This window comes from Phaethon lepturus, unplaced genomic scaffold (assembly GCF_000687285.1).
Source record: "Phaethon lepturus isolate BGI_N335 unplaced genomic scaffold, ASM68728v1 scaffold3036, whole genome shotgun sequence".
Lineage (NCBI taxonomy): Eukaryota > Metazoa > Chordata > Aves > Phaethontiformes > Phaethontidae > Phaethon > Phaethon lepturus.
Genome location: NW_010545372.1, coordinates 1 through 16,774, shown reverse-complemented (window position 1 = coordinate 16,774; position 16,774 = coordinate 1). Strand labels below are relative to the sequence as shown.

Here is a 16,774-nt window from a genome sequence, read left to right as displayed (position 1 = left end):
CTTACACCTGCAGTATGACCACTGATACTGAATTCCCCCACTCATGAACTCTGTGCTAGTTTTCACTTTTGTCACCCACTACATTAACCTGATTTTCTTCCACATTATGATTCAAGTTACTGTGCTTAGGATTTTCAGAGTCTTAATGCAAATGAAAACTAGAGATTTAACTTTTGAGGGAACTAGGATTTTTTAGCTCATCACCCTTAATCAATTATCATTTATTCCACACGCACATTGCCAAGAGCCCCATATAAAAAAAATTATCATTGACCTGATCTGTTTTAAAAAAATATATAAAACACCATGTGCCTATTTGTTTAAAAAGAAAAAAATAGCTAAAAGCCTTTATATATATAAAAAATTATATATATACAGATATAAAAAACCTCCTCACATCTCTAAGAGGATTAGAAACAACTCAAATTAAATTACAGATATCAACAGAGTTTAATGTTCTTTTGGTTTAGAAACGATGGCTTAACCATGCCACAGAGAAATGGCAGCCCAGATTCCAGACCTAGATGCTAGGGCAAGATTTTCTAGCTCCTGGGAACACCAGCTGGCTGGAAAGCCAAACAAACTGAGGTACTGTACCTATGCATGTGATGAGAGGCCCAGGCCTAGACTGGAGCTAGCAGAATTTATTAAATTTGCCACTGTGGGAGGTGAATGTGAGTCTTCTGCTGTAGCCCCCGATTCCCCACCTGCATATAAAGCATACAGAAATTGGTCATTTGTACCAACTAACTTAAATTGATGTCTGATGATGTGCAAGAACCACCATTTTATGGGTGAAAGCTAGAGTAAATTGCTGAAACTGAGATTTTCAAAGGAGATTATGGGAATAACCTTTGATAATGCCAGTCTATCACAAAACTTCGCCAGATCTAAATGCCATAGAAACTTTCTTAGTAAAAGAGATAATAATGACAGTTGTTGAAGAAAAAGATGAAGGAAGCTTAAAAAAAAAAAAAAAAAGCAGAATTTAACCTTTATACTCCCTAGATTTCTGGCCTGGCTGCCAACTATTTATTGTCATTTGAGTGTTACTCACTTTTAAGTTAAATTAAAGAATTAGGTCACTAAGCGGAAAAGCTAGCATGTATGCATATGAAGCCAAGGTTTTTCTTGAGACAACTGGTGGACCTTGTGTATCTTCAGTGCTTTCTATCATTTTCTCCTTGTGCTGCTGAATGTATGCACATGTATGTGCATGCCTCACTTGGGATGGTAGAAAGAATAAACAGTCACTGACAAACAAGATTCATCTATCAGCCTTTGGGCATGAGGCAACAGATGCAACAGTCTTAAATACCCACCAATTCTACCCTTCTTTCTTCCAGCTGTGGCAGATCCACACTTCATCCTGGAAGACTGCTGGCCCTGCTACCTCCAAGGTCATATTGCCAAATCAGATGTGGAATTCATTTATGTTTATCCAATTCCAATTAAAATGGAGCCAGTCAGCATCTGAGGAACTTCACTGCACTGTACCTGAGAAATGCTCTTCCCTGACAAGCTCTTCTGTTATGTCAATACAATGCCTCAGGAGAAAACAAGAGTGTTCCAGTTTATCACACAATATCTGGAGAGAGATCACAGAATCACAGAATGGTAGGGGTTGGAAGGGACCTCTGAAGATCATCTGGTCCAACCCCCTTGCCAAGGCAGTATCACCTAGGGCACGCTGCACAGGAACACATCCAGTTGGGTTTTGAAGGTCTCCAGAGAAGGAGACTCCACAACCTCTCTGAGCAGTCTGTTCCAGTGCTCAGTCACCCTCACAGTAAAGAAGTTTCTCCTTGTGTTGAGGTGGAACTTCCTGCGCTGCAGTTTGTACCCATTGCCCCTCATCCTGTCACTGGGCACTACTGAAGAGACTGGCTCCATCCTCCTGAAAGCCACCCTTCAGATATTTATAGACATCGATAAGGTCCCCTCTCAGCCTTCTCTTCTCCTAAAGAGCCCCAGGTCTCTCAGGCTTTCCTCATACAAGAGATGTTCCAGTCCCTTAACCATCCTCGTAGCTCTCCGTTGGACTCACTCCAAAAGTTCCCTGTCTCTCTTGAACTGGGGAACCCAGAACTGGACAGAATACTCCAGATGAGACCTCATCAGCACAGAGTAGAGGGGGAGGATAACCTCTCTCGACCTGCCGGTCACACTCTTCTTGATGCACCCCAGGATACCATTGGCCCTCTTGGCCACCAGGGCACATTGCTGTCCCATGGGTAACTTATTGTCTACCAGGACTCCAAGGTCCTTCTCCATGGAGCTGCTTTCCACCAGGTCAACCTCTAACCCGTACTGATGCATGGGGTTGTTCCTCCCCAGGTGCAGAACTCTACACTTGTCCTTGTTAAATTTCATGAGCTTCCCCTCCGCCCAACTCTCCAGTCTGTCCAGATCCCATTGAATGGCAGCACAGCCTCCTGGTGTATCAGCCACTCCTCCCAGTTTTGTATCATCAGCAAACTTGCTGAGGGTACATTCCAACCCTTCATCTAGGTCATTGATGAAGATGTTGAACAAAACCAGACCCAGTACTGATCCCTGGGAAACACCGCTAGCTACAGGCCTCCAGCTGGACTCTGCACTGCTGACCACAACCCTCTGAGCTCTGTTGATGGGATGGGAAACAACAATGATAACGTACTGCCAGAACTTGCAGGATTTTAGGAGAGCTTTTTAAATTATCTGTGAACCTGCATTTCTACTCTGCCTAAGAGCATGTATAAAAGCAGCCCAGTGACAGCAGTTTGAAAATGTGCTAGCTGGCTGCACTGTCCTTTTCCATGATGCCTAACGATGCACAGATATCAGGACTCACTAAGAATACTAGGACCCCTACAGCAGTCCCTGTGATGAACGGGAACTGTTCATTTGTACCCTTTTTTATGGCCAATGCCTCAGCAACAATAGCAAAGTCACTTCATGGCCATACTGCCTCTGCTTATTGGTAACTGCTGCAGCAGCAACCAGGCAACATAAGCAAGATAGCCAGAACTTTGAAACACCACAGCTACTCCTTTCTGTTTCTACGCATTAGATGCTTTTTGACATCAAATTTAGTCTCTGTAGGAAGGAGAAATATTCTTTACTGCAACCGTTACCTGGCTTCTCTCACCACTTTCTGGCCACTGGCACACTCCCATGCAGCCACTGAACCTCACAGATTTGTTCAAAGTGAAGTGGTAGATATGAAAACATAAAGCTTCCTGTGAAATTCTGCTTCCCTGCATAGTTTCTAATATAGTTTATTTCAGCTTTCTCCTCTCCGTATCAGCTAACATGGGACAAACATGTAGCTCAAGGATGCAGAGGTCTTTGGTATATTCATTTTATTCATGCCTTTTTTGAAAACCACATGGGAAAATAAAGAAATACTAATGTTAGTATTAGAAGTCTTCTAGCACTCCCAATTAGTTGCACTTTGTTTGCTCTACCAATGCTCAATCAAGCTTCAGCAAATACAATGCAACAGACCCATTAATGACTCATAAAGTTTTTTTATGGCATCGGTATACGTAAGTGCTCATTAAAAATGAGGGCTGCTAGAGCTGTCAGATGGGCCTACTGATTTATTGCTATAAAGCAATTCCCCACATAGTTGTTCTAATTGCCTGCAAGCTCATTCCCATTTCACCAATTTCACTGTATATCTTCAGGTAAGTATGACAGATTCATACTTACCATAAAGGAGGGAAAATTAGATTCTTCCATTAGAAGAAAACAACTTCCAAACTATAAAAATATCCCCTCTTGAGGTTTGTATGTTCTAAGTTCTCCTACATCTTGGAATTCCAATGGGCTTAAGAATAGGGATTTTCATTATCAATTAGGGCTTTAATAATAAAAATAATGTATAGACCTTGGTACCATATTTTCCAATTCTTCTCTTCCTAGATGAGAGTCGGGATTCAGAATAAAGGCTGAAATTGTGATGTTATATTGCCAATATTTTTGACTGCCCAATTAAATATGTATTAGAGGGCACAATTTTCAGAAAGGACTGAATATTCATCCTCTAAGATTAATGTATCTTTTACATGGCCTAAATCCCCTGAAGTTCAATAGTAACCTGCCAAGGAAGTCTGTGGAACATGAGCAAACTGAATCCAGATCTTTTGAAACTGATGGTAACAGCTTAAGTAAGATTGGATTTAAAACAAGTGTTAACTGCACGATTTCCAGTAACATTCAGTAAACAGGGTTTTGGCTTTTTAGACTTATTAATCAGTTGATTTTTCACTTGCAGCTACTGGCTTTTAAAACATATGCTAAATTCTGCTTGTCTTTCGCTAGACTTACATCAGAGAACATAGAAATGGGTCCATATTTCAAATGTGTTTCACCAGAGGCTGTAAACAGCGAACTATGAAAACTGTATTCTGTTTAGGACTAAAATGTACTTCCCATTTGGTAAAAAAGCTGTCACTGAATTGTTTACACACATTATCCATAGAATTACTGCTACTATGTATAATACAGTATCTTAAAGCACTGCTTTAATAAACTGGTTACAAAACAGTGTTATTTTTGGCTAATGCGTTAGTACTATTTTTTAAAAATGGCCTGAGTCCTAATTCTCCCTTATATTAGCATATTAACTACTCCATAGAGGACAGGATGAAAAGGGCAATATCAACCACAGTGCACCTCAGACCAGGCACCAACTGTTGAGGCACTCCACTTCCATACAGCAAGGCAGGGGATGCAGTATGTTTCACACCTAACATCGACAGAAGCAGCTCAGAGAAAAAGGCTTACTGACACTTTTGAGCATGCTGGATCCTAATGCTAGAGCAACATCAGCAAAGAAAACACACCAAGGCCTGTTCTCTGGGAGGACATGGGGGACAGCCAAAACCACATCCACAGAGATCAATTTCCCAAAGCAAGGCAGCTTCATCCACAGCTTCCTGGGAACAGTCCCTGGCCCCAGTTCTCTCGCACACCATGCTGGGGAGCACACTGTCTGGGGGACAGCAAAACTGTCAGGGAACTACTAGCAAGGAAATAGCATTGATGACAGCCTGTCGGAGCCTCTGTCATAGTTAGGTTTACTAGCATAGCCATGGTGATGTGGATAACTGGATTGTCTATGTTGCCTACTTTAGACTTTATAAAACGAAAAGAAAAATACCTCGAGTCACATAATCCATAATCAATTGCATCTAACCTGTGGCTACCCCAAACTGTCCCAGCAGGCAGAGGTCCACAAGGCAAAGGCCTCTTGTTGAGGACAGCTGGGCAAAAAGTGTTTCTTTTCTATCCCTCTTAATAAGCTACAACATCCTCACATGCACCGCAGCAAGGACTAGGTAAGTAGTATACTAAAAGCCCTAAGAACTATGATTCAGGTCCAGATTGCTCAAAATCTGGGGATTAAAAACAAGACGACACCGGTTTGTCTTTATTTGCCTTCTGATTGATGACTTATGATTTGTATCTTCAAACTTGTCTCCACAACCATGATTTCATCACATTTAGGTGTCCCAGATTTTGTTACAGGTCCTTCACTGGCAGATGATATTGGTTGGTAGATAATAATTTCTTGGTATCAGATATTTAAAGGGAAAAGTATTTTACTCTACTCTTTAAGCTTTAGCTGGGCTAGTAAAATATGTCCATGTCTATGGATGCTCATGAGGTCTGCACCAGAGGTTATCACCAATGGAGCAGTTTGTGTGAAGTGACTCCAATTCACTTAAAATTAAATCAGACAAATTAGCTTAAGGAGTTTCTATTTTTGGCATCAACTCACCTAGCAAATTTTGCCTCGGACAAACTAGAATGCATTCAGACAAAATACTCTGCGAGTGGTTCTTTAAGAGAAATGACAAGCAGCAGGATAAGGACACTAATATCCTGCACTAGCGCAGATGCTTTTAAAAGACGGCATCTACCCATACCCTTAGATGATTTCTCTTTCAGTTTCTACTCTCCAACCAAACATGCTCCCCTGGTGTAGGAAAGCACAGCACCTATCATGCTAAAACAAACAGCGTAGAGGATAACATGTCAGGAACATGAAAATAACAGATAAGCCTGCTTGCTCCCTTACAATGATCTGACAGAATGACATCCCTTTTCACCCTTCCCACACTTACTCAAGGTTCATCAGGTATAAAGTCAACCCAGTACATTCAGTTGTTACCTTCTTTCCCCAGGCTCCTCCCTTTGATGAACGTCCTCATGACCCAATTCAGACACACTGTGCCTTTCATGACAATAGTGCGAGCACGTAGGATCATGCAGTCATACCAGAGGGTTGGCCAACAGGACAGTAGTTCACAGAGGAAGAGTACTTTTATTGTCTAATATATGCTACAGGGAAGATTCTGTCTCAAACATCCAAAAATTATCTGGCAAACTTTGGCCATGTAAACTAACCATGATACCTCCTCACAGACATGGGGAAAAGGTGTATTAGCAAATTTTCAAATCTCACCTCTCTGGAGCATACCTAAGAAGGTACATGCCCTAACCCCAATCTCATCTCCTTTGTATCCTGCCTTCCTGCTTCCTCTGCAGTCCTATTCTTGAACCTTTTAAAGCTTATACCAAAAACATGCCTAAATTGCATTGTACATTACCATAGCAGGAGCTCAGTTAATCTCCACCAGAAAATCCACCCACTGTGTCCAATTGCCCTTCATTTTCATACCGGTGACAACACTGTAACCAAGGATAACAATGCAGAAAAGAACTTTGCTGCAATGACAAAGTAATTGTTTTTTAAAATCACTTTCAAGAACTTCATTATGTTGAAGAGAAGTGCACAGTTACCCTTAGTGCCACTAATTTCTAGGACAACCGTATCACTTTCTGTGTTCTGTTCCACAGAGTTGTAATATGGTCTGTGGCTAAATGCAGAGCCTCATAGTGAGCTCTGCTGATTGAAATAGGATCAGAAGGCAGAAGAGAATAAGGCATCTATACTAGAAACTTGCATTGAGGTAGTTCTCATACCTTTTGCTGTGAACATGTTCCTCTCCCCATATGGTAAGCATGTATCAGAAGATGTCCCTCACTACTCAAAATGCAATTCTATGCCTCAGTTGCGATCCCTTCCAGGAAAATTGTTAGGCAAAACCTGCCTACACATTAATGTGCATTTGCATATACTAGGTGGTTAAACTGCAAGAAGGCAGCACACCACAGTATGATGTGAAACCACTGCAGATGGTTATAAATGCAAAAAAAAAAAAAAGCGCATCAGCACATTTTTGTTTCATAATTTCAAGAAACATTGTTTAACGTCCATGCATCAAACTATAAAGCCTGTTATAGTCAGCTGTTGGTTGTCTAAGGTCAGGAAGTAAAGCATTTTGTCTCAAACAGAGTCCCCCTCAAATTACAACTGCCCTAACCATTCCTTGCAAAACCATTCTTGCCCCCACTCATATTTAGCACACAGTCATCCCCTCTGTCTACTGAACTGCAGTTTTAGGCAAACTATAGACATGTCTATTCTATTTCTATTGCTGCTTTTCAGAATTAGAAATGGAAATACATCTAATTGGGAAAACAAAATGGGATCAGCCAATCTATATCACCATGGGTTTTCTCAGTATTGCAGAAAAATCCTTGAAGAGAACACACCATTTCTGACAGAAAGCACTGGTGATCCAGTAGAAGCACCGACATTGATCACCTTTAATGTGCACTACAGCTATCTATGCTTAGAGCAATCCAATTTTAGCAATGCCTGTAGCTGTTCTGTGTGACTTTGGCAACCCTGATCAGCAGTAAACCGGCATTTAACTGGATGGTTAACCTGGGTTTGTGATTGCCTTGCATCAACAGAACACTGCAAAGCGGCCAATGTACTGCCAAATCTGGACTGCTGCATGTATAGCCAGTGGGTGTCTTCTGAACATGATTCTCATCTCACCTGCTTCACGCTTGTCTTATTTTGTTGCCTTAGATGAATTTATTACTCACGCAGCAAAGGGCTAATTCAGCACCATTGTCTATATCCCATATGGTGATCTAATGTCATTATACAGTATCTAGAACTTGCAGCCTTACAAGGGATGATGGCTTTTCACATCCTGCACTATAAACAGCAGGTGCATAAAAGCATATGAAATCAGCTTGCATTTTTTTAAATTACAGATGGATTTTGACACAAAAATCCCCCCTCAGTTGTTTTTCTAGCGCTCTTCCTCTTACTTTTTATTCTTTACTATGTCAGCCACTGCCTCGGATTTAAGCAGCTAAATCTCTCCTCCACACTTTCAGCACCATGATATGCTTCTTCCCTGATGTTCCTCAGTACTCCTTCACCCCCCTCACAGTGGCTTTCCTAAGCCTACAGCCTAATTTGGCTGAGACATTATGATGGACCGTTTCCTCTGCCATGTTGTCTTGTCTGCACGCACACACAGCAAAACACTTCTCTTGCTTCTGAATCTGCAACATATTACAGCATTAAGACATGACGTGAATGGTTTATTCCTTTTGTAAGAGTCTGTAAAAGACTTTGGTATACAGAACCATAATTATTTCCACTCTTGTGCTTCACCTTCCTGGATTCTACAAGGTGTTACAGAGACTCTGAATAGGGTCAAAGAGATGCTGGGTGCTTCACATTATTAACCCTCTGTTCATTGCTTCCTCCCATGGAGAGGAAAAATGCATTCCTACGTACTAGGATTATGTGCTCAGCTTTAATACTGAGAAGCTTAGTTCAATTACAAAACCATAATTTGCTAGTTTCTCTATAAAAAAATAAATGGTGACACACTTTGTCCAAAAGAATTTCTTGTAATTATACATGAAAAATTCTACATGAAAAATTCTTCCACATGGCTCCAGTGGAAAATGTGGATTGTATGTCCAGAAGATTATATGACTTATCCAAGGTCACAGAATCTCTAGCCAAAAAGTCATATCACATGCCCAGTGTACCACCTTGCATCACTTCTAAAGCAGCATTGATGGGACAATGCAGAGGGTAGTTCCTTCCCCTCAGCATAGGGTATATGAATCCCTACTGTACTCAACAAGAGAAGTCTTCATTTAATAAAAGACTGAATAATAACAATGAAAAATAACGTGTGCTTGATCTAATTCAGTCCAATGTTCAAGCATTTTGCTTCCTTTCATTAGTATCTTCACTATGAAAGATGAACATTAACATGAAATGAGAATGACTGGATGTTGAGTTTGGCCAATTTACATAATTTTCTAATTCTTTAGTCTCTGAGGTCATTATCATCTAATCCAGTCAACAGTGATTTCACATGTCCAGAATACATTGTTTCCACAGGGTAAAACCTTTTTTTCTTTTTTTTTTCCTCCCCTGAGCCTGTTTTCAAAAAGCAGGTTGCTTAAGTTTTGCACTACTTCACAGCAAGGGAGCAATTATGCTACATTTGCAAGAGATACAGCAAAACTTCCTAGGTAGCTGGAAAATTCTTCCTCTTCTGAACCAGTTGTTTTGTCTCTAGTAACATCTCTTTCACTGGTTTGATAAAAGGCTCATGAAAGAAACGCTGCTAGCTAGATAACAAAAATGTGTTTTCCTTAACAACGCATTTTTCTTCTCCACCTTTATTTCCTGTTTGAGGCACGTAAGGACCTATTCAATTCAACTCCCACTGAAATCAAGTCAAATGCATCAGTGGCAAACTTAACACTGTCTTCAATTACTTATTATTTGATGCTTTTATTTATAATTTCTGCACCCAGCAATTTAAGACTGATTCAATATCAAGAAGGTATTTTGAGCTGTATATAAATAAAACAAAAAAAACAGACCCATTTCAAAAGGGGGTTCAAAGCACAGGAACACAGTGGCCCTAACCCCGACAAACACTTGTCTACAGGTGTTACTTTCTGCACCCGAGTGGTCCTCAATGGAGTGAGTTTAAGCAGAGTATTTACTCTTCTAATCGGTGGAAGGAACATGGCTTCAGTCACCAAGATCATGAAATTAGATCCAAATATGGACCCTGTACATCAGTCCCTAAAAGGACAGCTCAAACGTATCTCCATCACCCAATGCAGTTTGCTGTTCCCTTTCTGTTTGAGTACAGAAGTCCATTCTTTCTTGCCAGTTGGCATGATAACAATATCTGAGCTTTATAAATTAGAGAAACCAAGTAACTGTGATGTTATTGTAAAAGAGAAAAAGTTAAATACCGTATTCTTATTTTAAAGACATTAACTAACTTTTTCATCCACGTTTATGAAACTAACAGAGGTTTCCTATTGTTCCATGTCACAGGGAAGAGCTTGTAAGTGAGCATAATATTGCCCCAAAAACCAGAGGTAAACGAAAAATAATCCCAAATTATTTTGTGTAAAAATATCTTGATTTTCAAGACAATCTCATGATTTCTTGAGGCATGCCTCTGGGCCAGTAACATGTGCATTCATTCTTTAAATGAAAATAGATTAAGCTCACGGCACCAAAATTCTGCAAAGAGAACAGGACTGTAAATCCAGAATAGCAGAATCTAGCTCTTTTGCAACTGCAAAACTGTTGTTACAAAATAATACCAACAAAAGTCTCAAGAGGAATTCCATATGAGAACACTGGAAATTAAGGCAAGTCAACTAATTTAACACACAAACATCCACATGGATGCTCATGTTGCCTGAGGAGCCTTCGCTACAGTGGTGTAAGGCCATCTCCGACTATCCTTTACCAGGGCAAACCTCTGCAATCCACCGCAGCTGGCTCACATCACTGTGTCTGACAGCTCCCAGCCTAGAAACTCCCACAGCTTGAGCACATCCTTGGGCAACATTTCAGTCTGATTCTCCTCTCATTTATGACTTTGCAAATCAGGACTGACTGTCAGCAGTGTTGGACCTACGCATTTCTGGGTAGGTGGGAAGAACTGGATGCCTTGCGCTTAGGCTTACCAGTCTGTCACATCACGCAGAGGCCACTAATACATGTTAGGAGGTTAAGCAGCAAGACAGGGCACTGAAAAAGTACAACTTACCAAGCCATGACTGGGGTATGCTTACAGGCAGGTAACAGAGGACACAGGCACAGCGATTCCCTGCCATAATGTTCAACCAACATACCTCCATGCAGACCTGTCACCTACTCACTGACTGCTATAGCAGGTAACTGCAGCTATGTTAGCTGGTGGGTTAGATGTCCACAGACTGCAGGATGCCCGTGCAAGCATAGGTCACGTGTAGCCACGTAACCTTTGTCAAGCAAGAATAATCTTTATATTGAATAATAAAAGTATTATTGAGCAGTACAGTAATGCTTAACAAACCAGAAACCAATCTTACCAGTAAATACAACCTTGCTGCCAAGAGATTTTTGTAGTCTGTGGAAAATGTGAAGGGTAGGATTGCACAAGACAAACAAAGCAAGATTTCACATAAGGCATAGTCATTTGGTACATTTTCTTTGCAGTGTATTTCTTAAATCAAGACATTTTGCCACTATGTTTTTATAACATGGTCCCACAGACTGACTGTACGGGGAAAAAACAAGAGGCCAGAGATAAGAAAACCTTAAACCATTTTCACAGTCAAAGAAAAATTACATGCGTCTACATCCCTACTGGTTCGAGCCCTACTTTGCCTTAAGTGTAATAACTTTTGAGTGCTGAGTTTGGTCAAAGAATATTCTAGATGCTGATGAGCAGAAGTCTATTAATTTTAGTAGAGAATCAGACAAACAAGAAAAGTGGGGTTTACATTGTACCCTCTATATTTGGTTCACAGCCAAGCTGCTGTAGCAGTCAATGGATCAAACAACTGTTACCCGTAACAGAAGAAAACCCTGGGGCACAGTGTCCCTGGCATGGAAAGATTAATAGGGATTATAGCACGAGGGAAATGGGCCACAGAAAAACCTAGATGGAGCCCCTGACATGTGGCAGAGAAAGGGGATGCACACAGCAATGAACAAAGCTCCTTCCACCAGCCAGGAAAGGGACTGGGGCATACTGGTGTCCCAGCAAGAGGAGGTGTTGGATTCAGGAGTGCTGGAAATAGAAGAGGATAAAAGAGTGGTATGCATACAGTGGGAGAGGCACGCAGAACAGGAGGAGACAGAAAACCCACAATGCGTGCAATGTACTTTATAAACAGATGCAATGAGAAGCCTGACCTTCTTCTGTACATACAGAATCCTTTAAGCAAATAAAATAATGAACAACTCAATTTAACTTTCTGGTTGATTTCATATACCACGGGAGGTAAGTGTTAAAGAATTTGAAAGAGGAGAACTCAATGAACATACACACAAGAAAGCTGTCCTTGAACTCATTTGCAAATTCACTGCCGGCTCTTCATTAAGCCAAAGGCCTAGTCAGACATCATATTCCCTACAAGGTAATGGGCAGTTATGAAAATCCAGTGCTGCAAGGAAAATCCAAAATGCTATCTATAAAAAAAAACCCACACCTCCAGGCAGGTAGAGACCATATCCAGCACTTGCTCTTCTGACCTATTGTCGGGCATTAAATGCAAGAATTCTCACGAACAGGCTGGACTTGAAGCTGACATTTGCCCAACAACTGACATTTTTCCACACAGAACTCAGAAAATTATTTGGCAAAATAATCAACATGGGAGAGACAGCTTCATTAGTAATGTAAATAGCTCACTTTCTCAAATTACCAGTTTTGCAAAAATGCATTAATTTGTGGGCTTTGACCCAAGAATGCAAAATGCACATTCACTCAGAACAGATACAAGATGGTATTAAGAGAGCTACTGTACATCACTTAGGAGTAAAGCAAATGGACAGGTCATGTACAATCGGGGGTTAGCATCATAAGACACAACAAACTACTAAATGAACCTGGACTCAATACTATACTTTCGGGACTGATTTAATACCATTGAAATCATTGACCTTAACAGACAGCTAATCTAGCTCTTGGCATGGTGACTGAGGGAATACCATGAAATAATGTGCTTATTCATTAATTCTGTAGTTTAAGTTCATGGAGGAGAATTTTAATTTTCAAGTAGGGTACAAAAAATGCCATAGTACAGGAGGGTTCAAGGAAAGTTGGGACAGATGCACACTGTTTCATAAATAAGATACAGATGCAATGTTCATAGGAAAAAATCCGTTGCATAAGCTCCAATTATTTAACGTTATAGAGAATGGTATTCCATTTTACATTTGCAGCTACTGTAAATCTCAGTGTCCCATTCCTCCTGCCCATTCTATACTACAGTTACATGAAAGATGAAACTTGTGACTTCATTTCTTCACGAGCAGTAGCACACCTCATTTCAAATTATGCATCATGATAAAAAGGTTTTCTGTAATTACAGTTCTATCGTATGCATGTGTATAAGCATACATGCACATTCACATACTTACATGTCTAAATGAGTCTCTGGGTTTTAGGCATAAGCTTCTCCTAGTCCAGCAGCTCCCAAAAGCTGTTGCCATTGATTGGACACAGGTGTTAAGAATAATTAAAGACATAAGGAGTATCATTATTTAGCCATCCATCAGTAGAAATCACATTAAAGCAGAGCCATTTTCCATTAGGCTTATTACATTATTCCCAGTAAGGCTGGTATGGTACATTCAGTTTTCTACCAGTATTGGACCAGCTTTTTCCTGGGTCACTCCCAATTCACCATTATCTATAACTATTTCCAAGCACTATCTCAATTTCACATGTTTACAGCTATATCATAAACTGTATATAAGCAAAGTATAATGGCTTCAAAATGGCATACATACTAACTCATCAGTCCCTAGGATTACTAAAGCAGTCCTGACCCTATAAGCCACTTGTGTATTTCCTTTGCCAGATAAACCAACATATGGTCAACAGCTACTGATGGAGCCTTCTGCTATTAGATTGTAGCACAGGACTCAGTAAGAGCTAGAAGCTCTGGCCTCTTGTTTGTGTATTTTCCACAGTCTGAGCAGATGGAGAGCTGGTGAAACACTGAACAAAACTGATTTCCTTAAGAACAACAACAAAGCCTTTCACTGAACCTATCTGACATTGGTGCATTTTTCTTTTCCTAAAATTCTGTTGTCAATAATATTCATGAAATGTTGTTCCATTAACAGAAACTAGATAAATAGTCCAAACCATGTTTTACCTTTAAAGATTACCAAAAAAAGCCAAAGTATTTCACCCCAAATAATTATATTTTGTGCATGACATCTGTTTTGTAAATCTACTTTTTTTGATTACAGCAACATAATGAAAATTCTGATTAGCTTCAGTAAACAGAAAAATCTTTGTCAATGCTACTGAGAGACAGGAAGATGAAGCTATAGTTAAGCTAATACAGAGGAGCTTAGGGTTCTGGATTTAATTTCTGGCTTTGCTATAGACTTACATGCAAGACTGCATGACCTTGGCTAAATCAATGGGAACCATATTAGGGCAGCCTGATTTCTACTGACATGTCTGTCCCTAGCCAGCAGACCCTTTGATAATTGATTCCAAAGCCCTAAATAAGGCACCGAGCTGCAAGCCACATAGGATCAGCTGGCAAAACAAGTCCCAAGGGTCTCGGTAGACTTCAGGCTACCTAAAGGTGGAGCTTGCAGACGTTACTATTGTCTAGAGCCTATTCCCACGACAAGGACATCAGATTCCTCAAGACCCAAGTATGTCCCCTTGTATTCGGCACTGGTGAGGCCACACCTCGAATACCGTGTTCAGTTTTGGGCCCCTCACTACAAGAAATACATTGAGGTGCTGGAGCATGTCCAGAGAAGGTCAATTAAGCTGGTGAGGGGTCTCAAGCAAAAGTCTTACGAGGAGCAGCTGAGGGAACTGGAGCTGTTTAGTCTGGGGAAAAGGAGGCTGAGAGGAAACCTTATTGTTCTCTACAACTACCTGAAAGGAGGCTGTAGCAAGGTGCATGTCAGTGTCTTCTCCCAAGCAACAACTGATAGGACAACAGGAAACAGGCTCAAGTTGCACCAGTGGAGTTTTAGATTGGATGTTAGGAAAAAATTTCTTCACCGAAAGGATTGTCAAGCATTGGAACAGGCTGACCAGGGAAGTGGTTGAGTCATCCTCCCTGGAGGTATTTAAAAGACACGTAGATGTGGTGCTTATGGATGTGGTTTAGTGGTGGACTGGGCAGTGCTAGGTTAATGGTTGGACTTGATGATCTTAAAGGTCTTTTCCAACCTAAATGATTCTATGATTCCTTATGATTCTATGATTCTCTTTCCCAGCAAGTATGGCACTATGGTACCTATTTTGATCCCAAGGCTGTTCCCCCAGCTCTTCCACACAACACTGTACCTTCAGTTTTGGTGTGCCAGTTCTCAGTCTTCTTTTTCCTTCCTTCACAGTGACTGTTAGTAAATCCTCTTGTAGTAAGTGCTGCCACTAACTTTGTAAGTGAACAAGTTCCCTGTCACTGGCCTCAGCTGGAGCCCCAAGAGACCTAATATGATGCTGCTATATTAACAAAATAATAGCAAATTAAATATGGTTATGCAAACTGGCTTTCCACAGCCAACTATATAGCCATCAAAACTAAGCTATCGCCAGCTGATGTATTAGCTATATTGTGCCCGGCTGCTGGAAACTGAGGTTAGCTGAGGATATTTAACGATCCGCCAATATGAAGTCGGGGTGCGATGCTAACACAGGAACCCTGTAAACCCAGATTTGCAAAACGGAAATCTTAAAACTGAAAGCATTAAACTGTGTTCTTGCTGCATGCCACAAATCTTTAAGAAGACAGTTTAAAAGAATAATAAAGATGTAGCTATCTGTTCCTAATCCTAGCATTTCAGGGGCCATTCGTCTACATACTATCTCTTATCTAATGCATAAAGCATCTGTCAAGCTCTAGCTAGTCTTTAACAGCATCATCAGTAATGAAATATCAAAAAAAGGTGAAGACAAATATTTGGAACTGCTTCCAAATATCTGAGAAATGATAACAGATACTGCATTGTAGAAAATGCGTATATGTTCGAAGCAGCACACCAAGAAATTGAAAAGCATTAGCCATTCATAGAACAAACAATGAAATAAGTCAGAAACCTATGATACTGAAGCATCATTTTACAAGGGTATTTACAGAGCTAACATCTGTTATTCCCAGTAGACTTTGAATTTTCTAGAAAGAGATCATCTTATTGTCAGGAAAAAAAAAGTCACTCAAGAATGCACTTAAGAAAGAGTCTATCTGGTTTTATCGGGTGCATTTTAAAGCTACCATATTGTCTGCCTTTTTGCAGGCAGTACTATATCCAAGTTAATTCTGTTTAAACATTCTTGCTTGGAAATGCAGAGGATAAGAAATCAAGAAATACGCTACTAAAAGCATACACATGAACAGTATAAAACAGTTAAAGGATGCATTTACTGCAGAAACGCACACTTATTATACTGCTACTACGGGGAGGTATTTCTGGCAATTCAGACAGCGCAAGAACGTACTTGGAGCACATGTTCTCCCAGAACGACTTGAGCGGCCGCCTCGGGACCACAATTCGGAAGGCCGTACAGGAGACAGCAAACCCGTATGCCACATGAGACATCCGTACGCATATACTATATACGTTCCCGCTTTTCCACGTCTACGCTGAGCGAGACTTCCCTTGCCTGCAGCAGCATTTTTACCTCCGCGTAGTTCAGCGGGCAGGCAACGGGGCCACCGAGGCGAGGAGCACCAGCGGCAGCACGGGGTGCCGGCTTGCATCTAAACGCGGTGGATACGCCCGAGGGCAGGGACGCCCCACCCGTGTCTGGGACGCGGCGCGGGCAGTCCCCTCAACTCTCTGGGGCTGCCTGCCTTGAAGGGCAGCCCCTCTCCTCAC

At 40.9% G+C, this 16,774-nt stretch overlaps 1 protein-coding gene across 1 annotated transcript in view; it reads right to left on the bottom strand.

The window, feature by feature from the left end:
- The window catches only part of SULT4A1 (sulfotransferase family 4A, member 1), a 31,246-nt gene extending 14,751 nt beyond the window's left edge, over window positions 1–16,495 (bottom strand). Inside the window, exon 1 of the mRNA XM_010288919.1 lies at window positions 16,354–16,495. Coding sequence (XP_010287221.1) covers window positions 16,354–16,495 — 142 coding nt within the window. The remainder of the gene's footprint in view (window positions 1–16,353) is intronic.
- Between the last annotated feature and the right edge of the window lie 279 nt (window positions 16,496–16,774).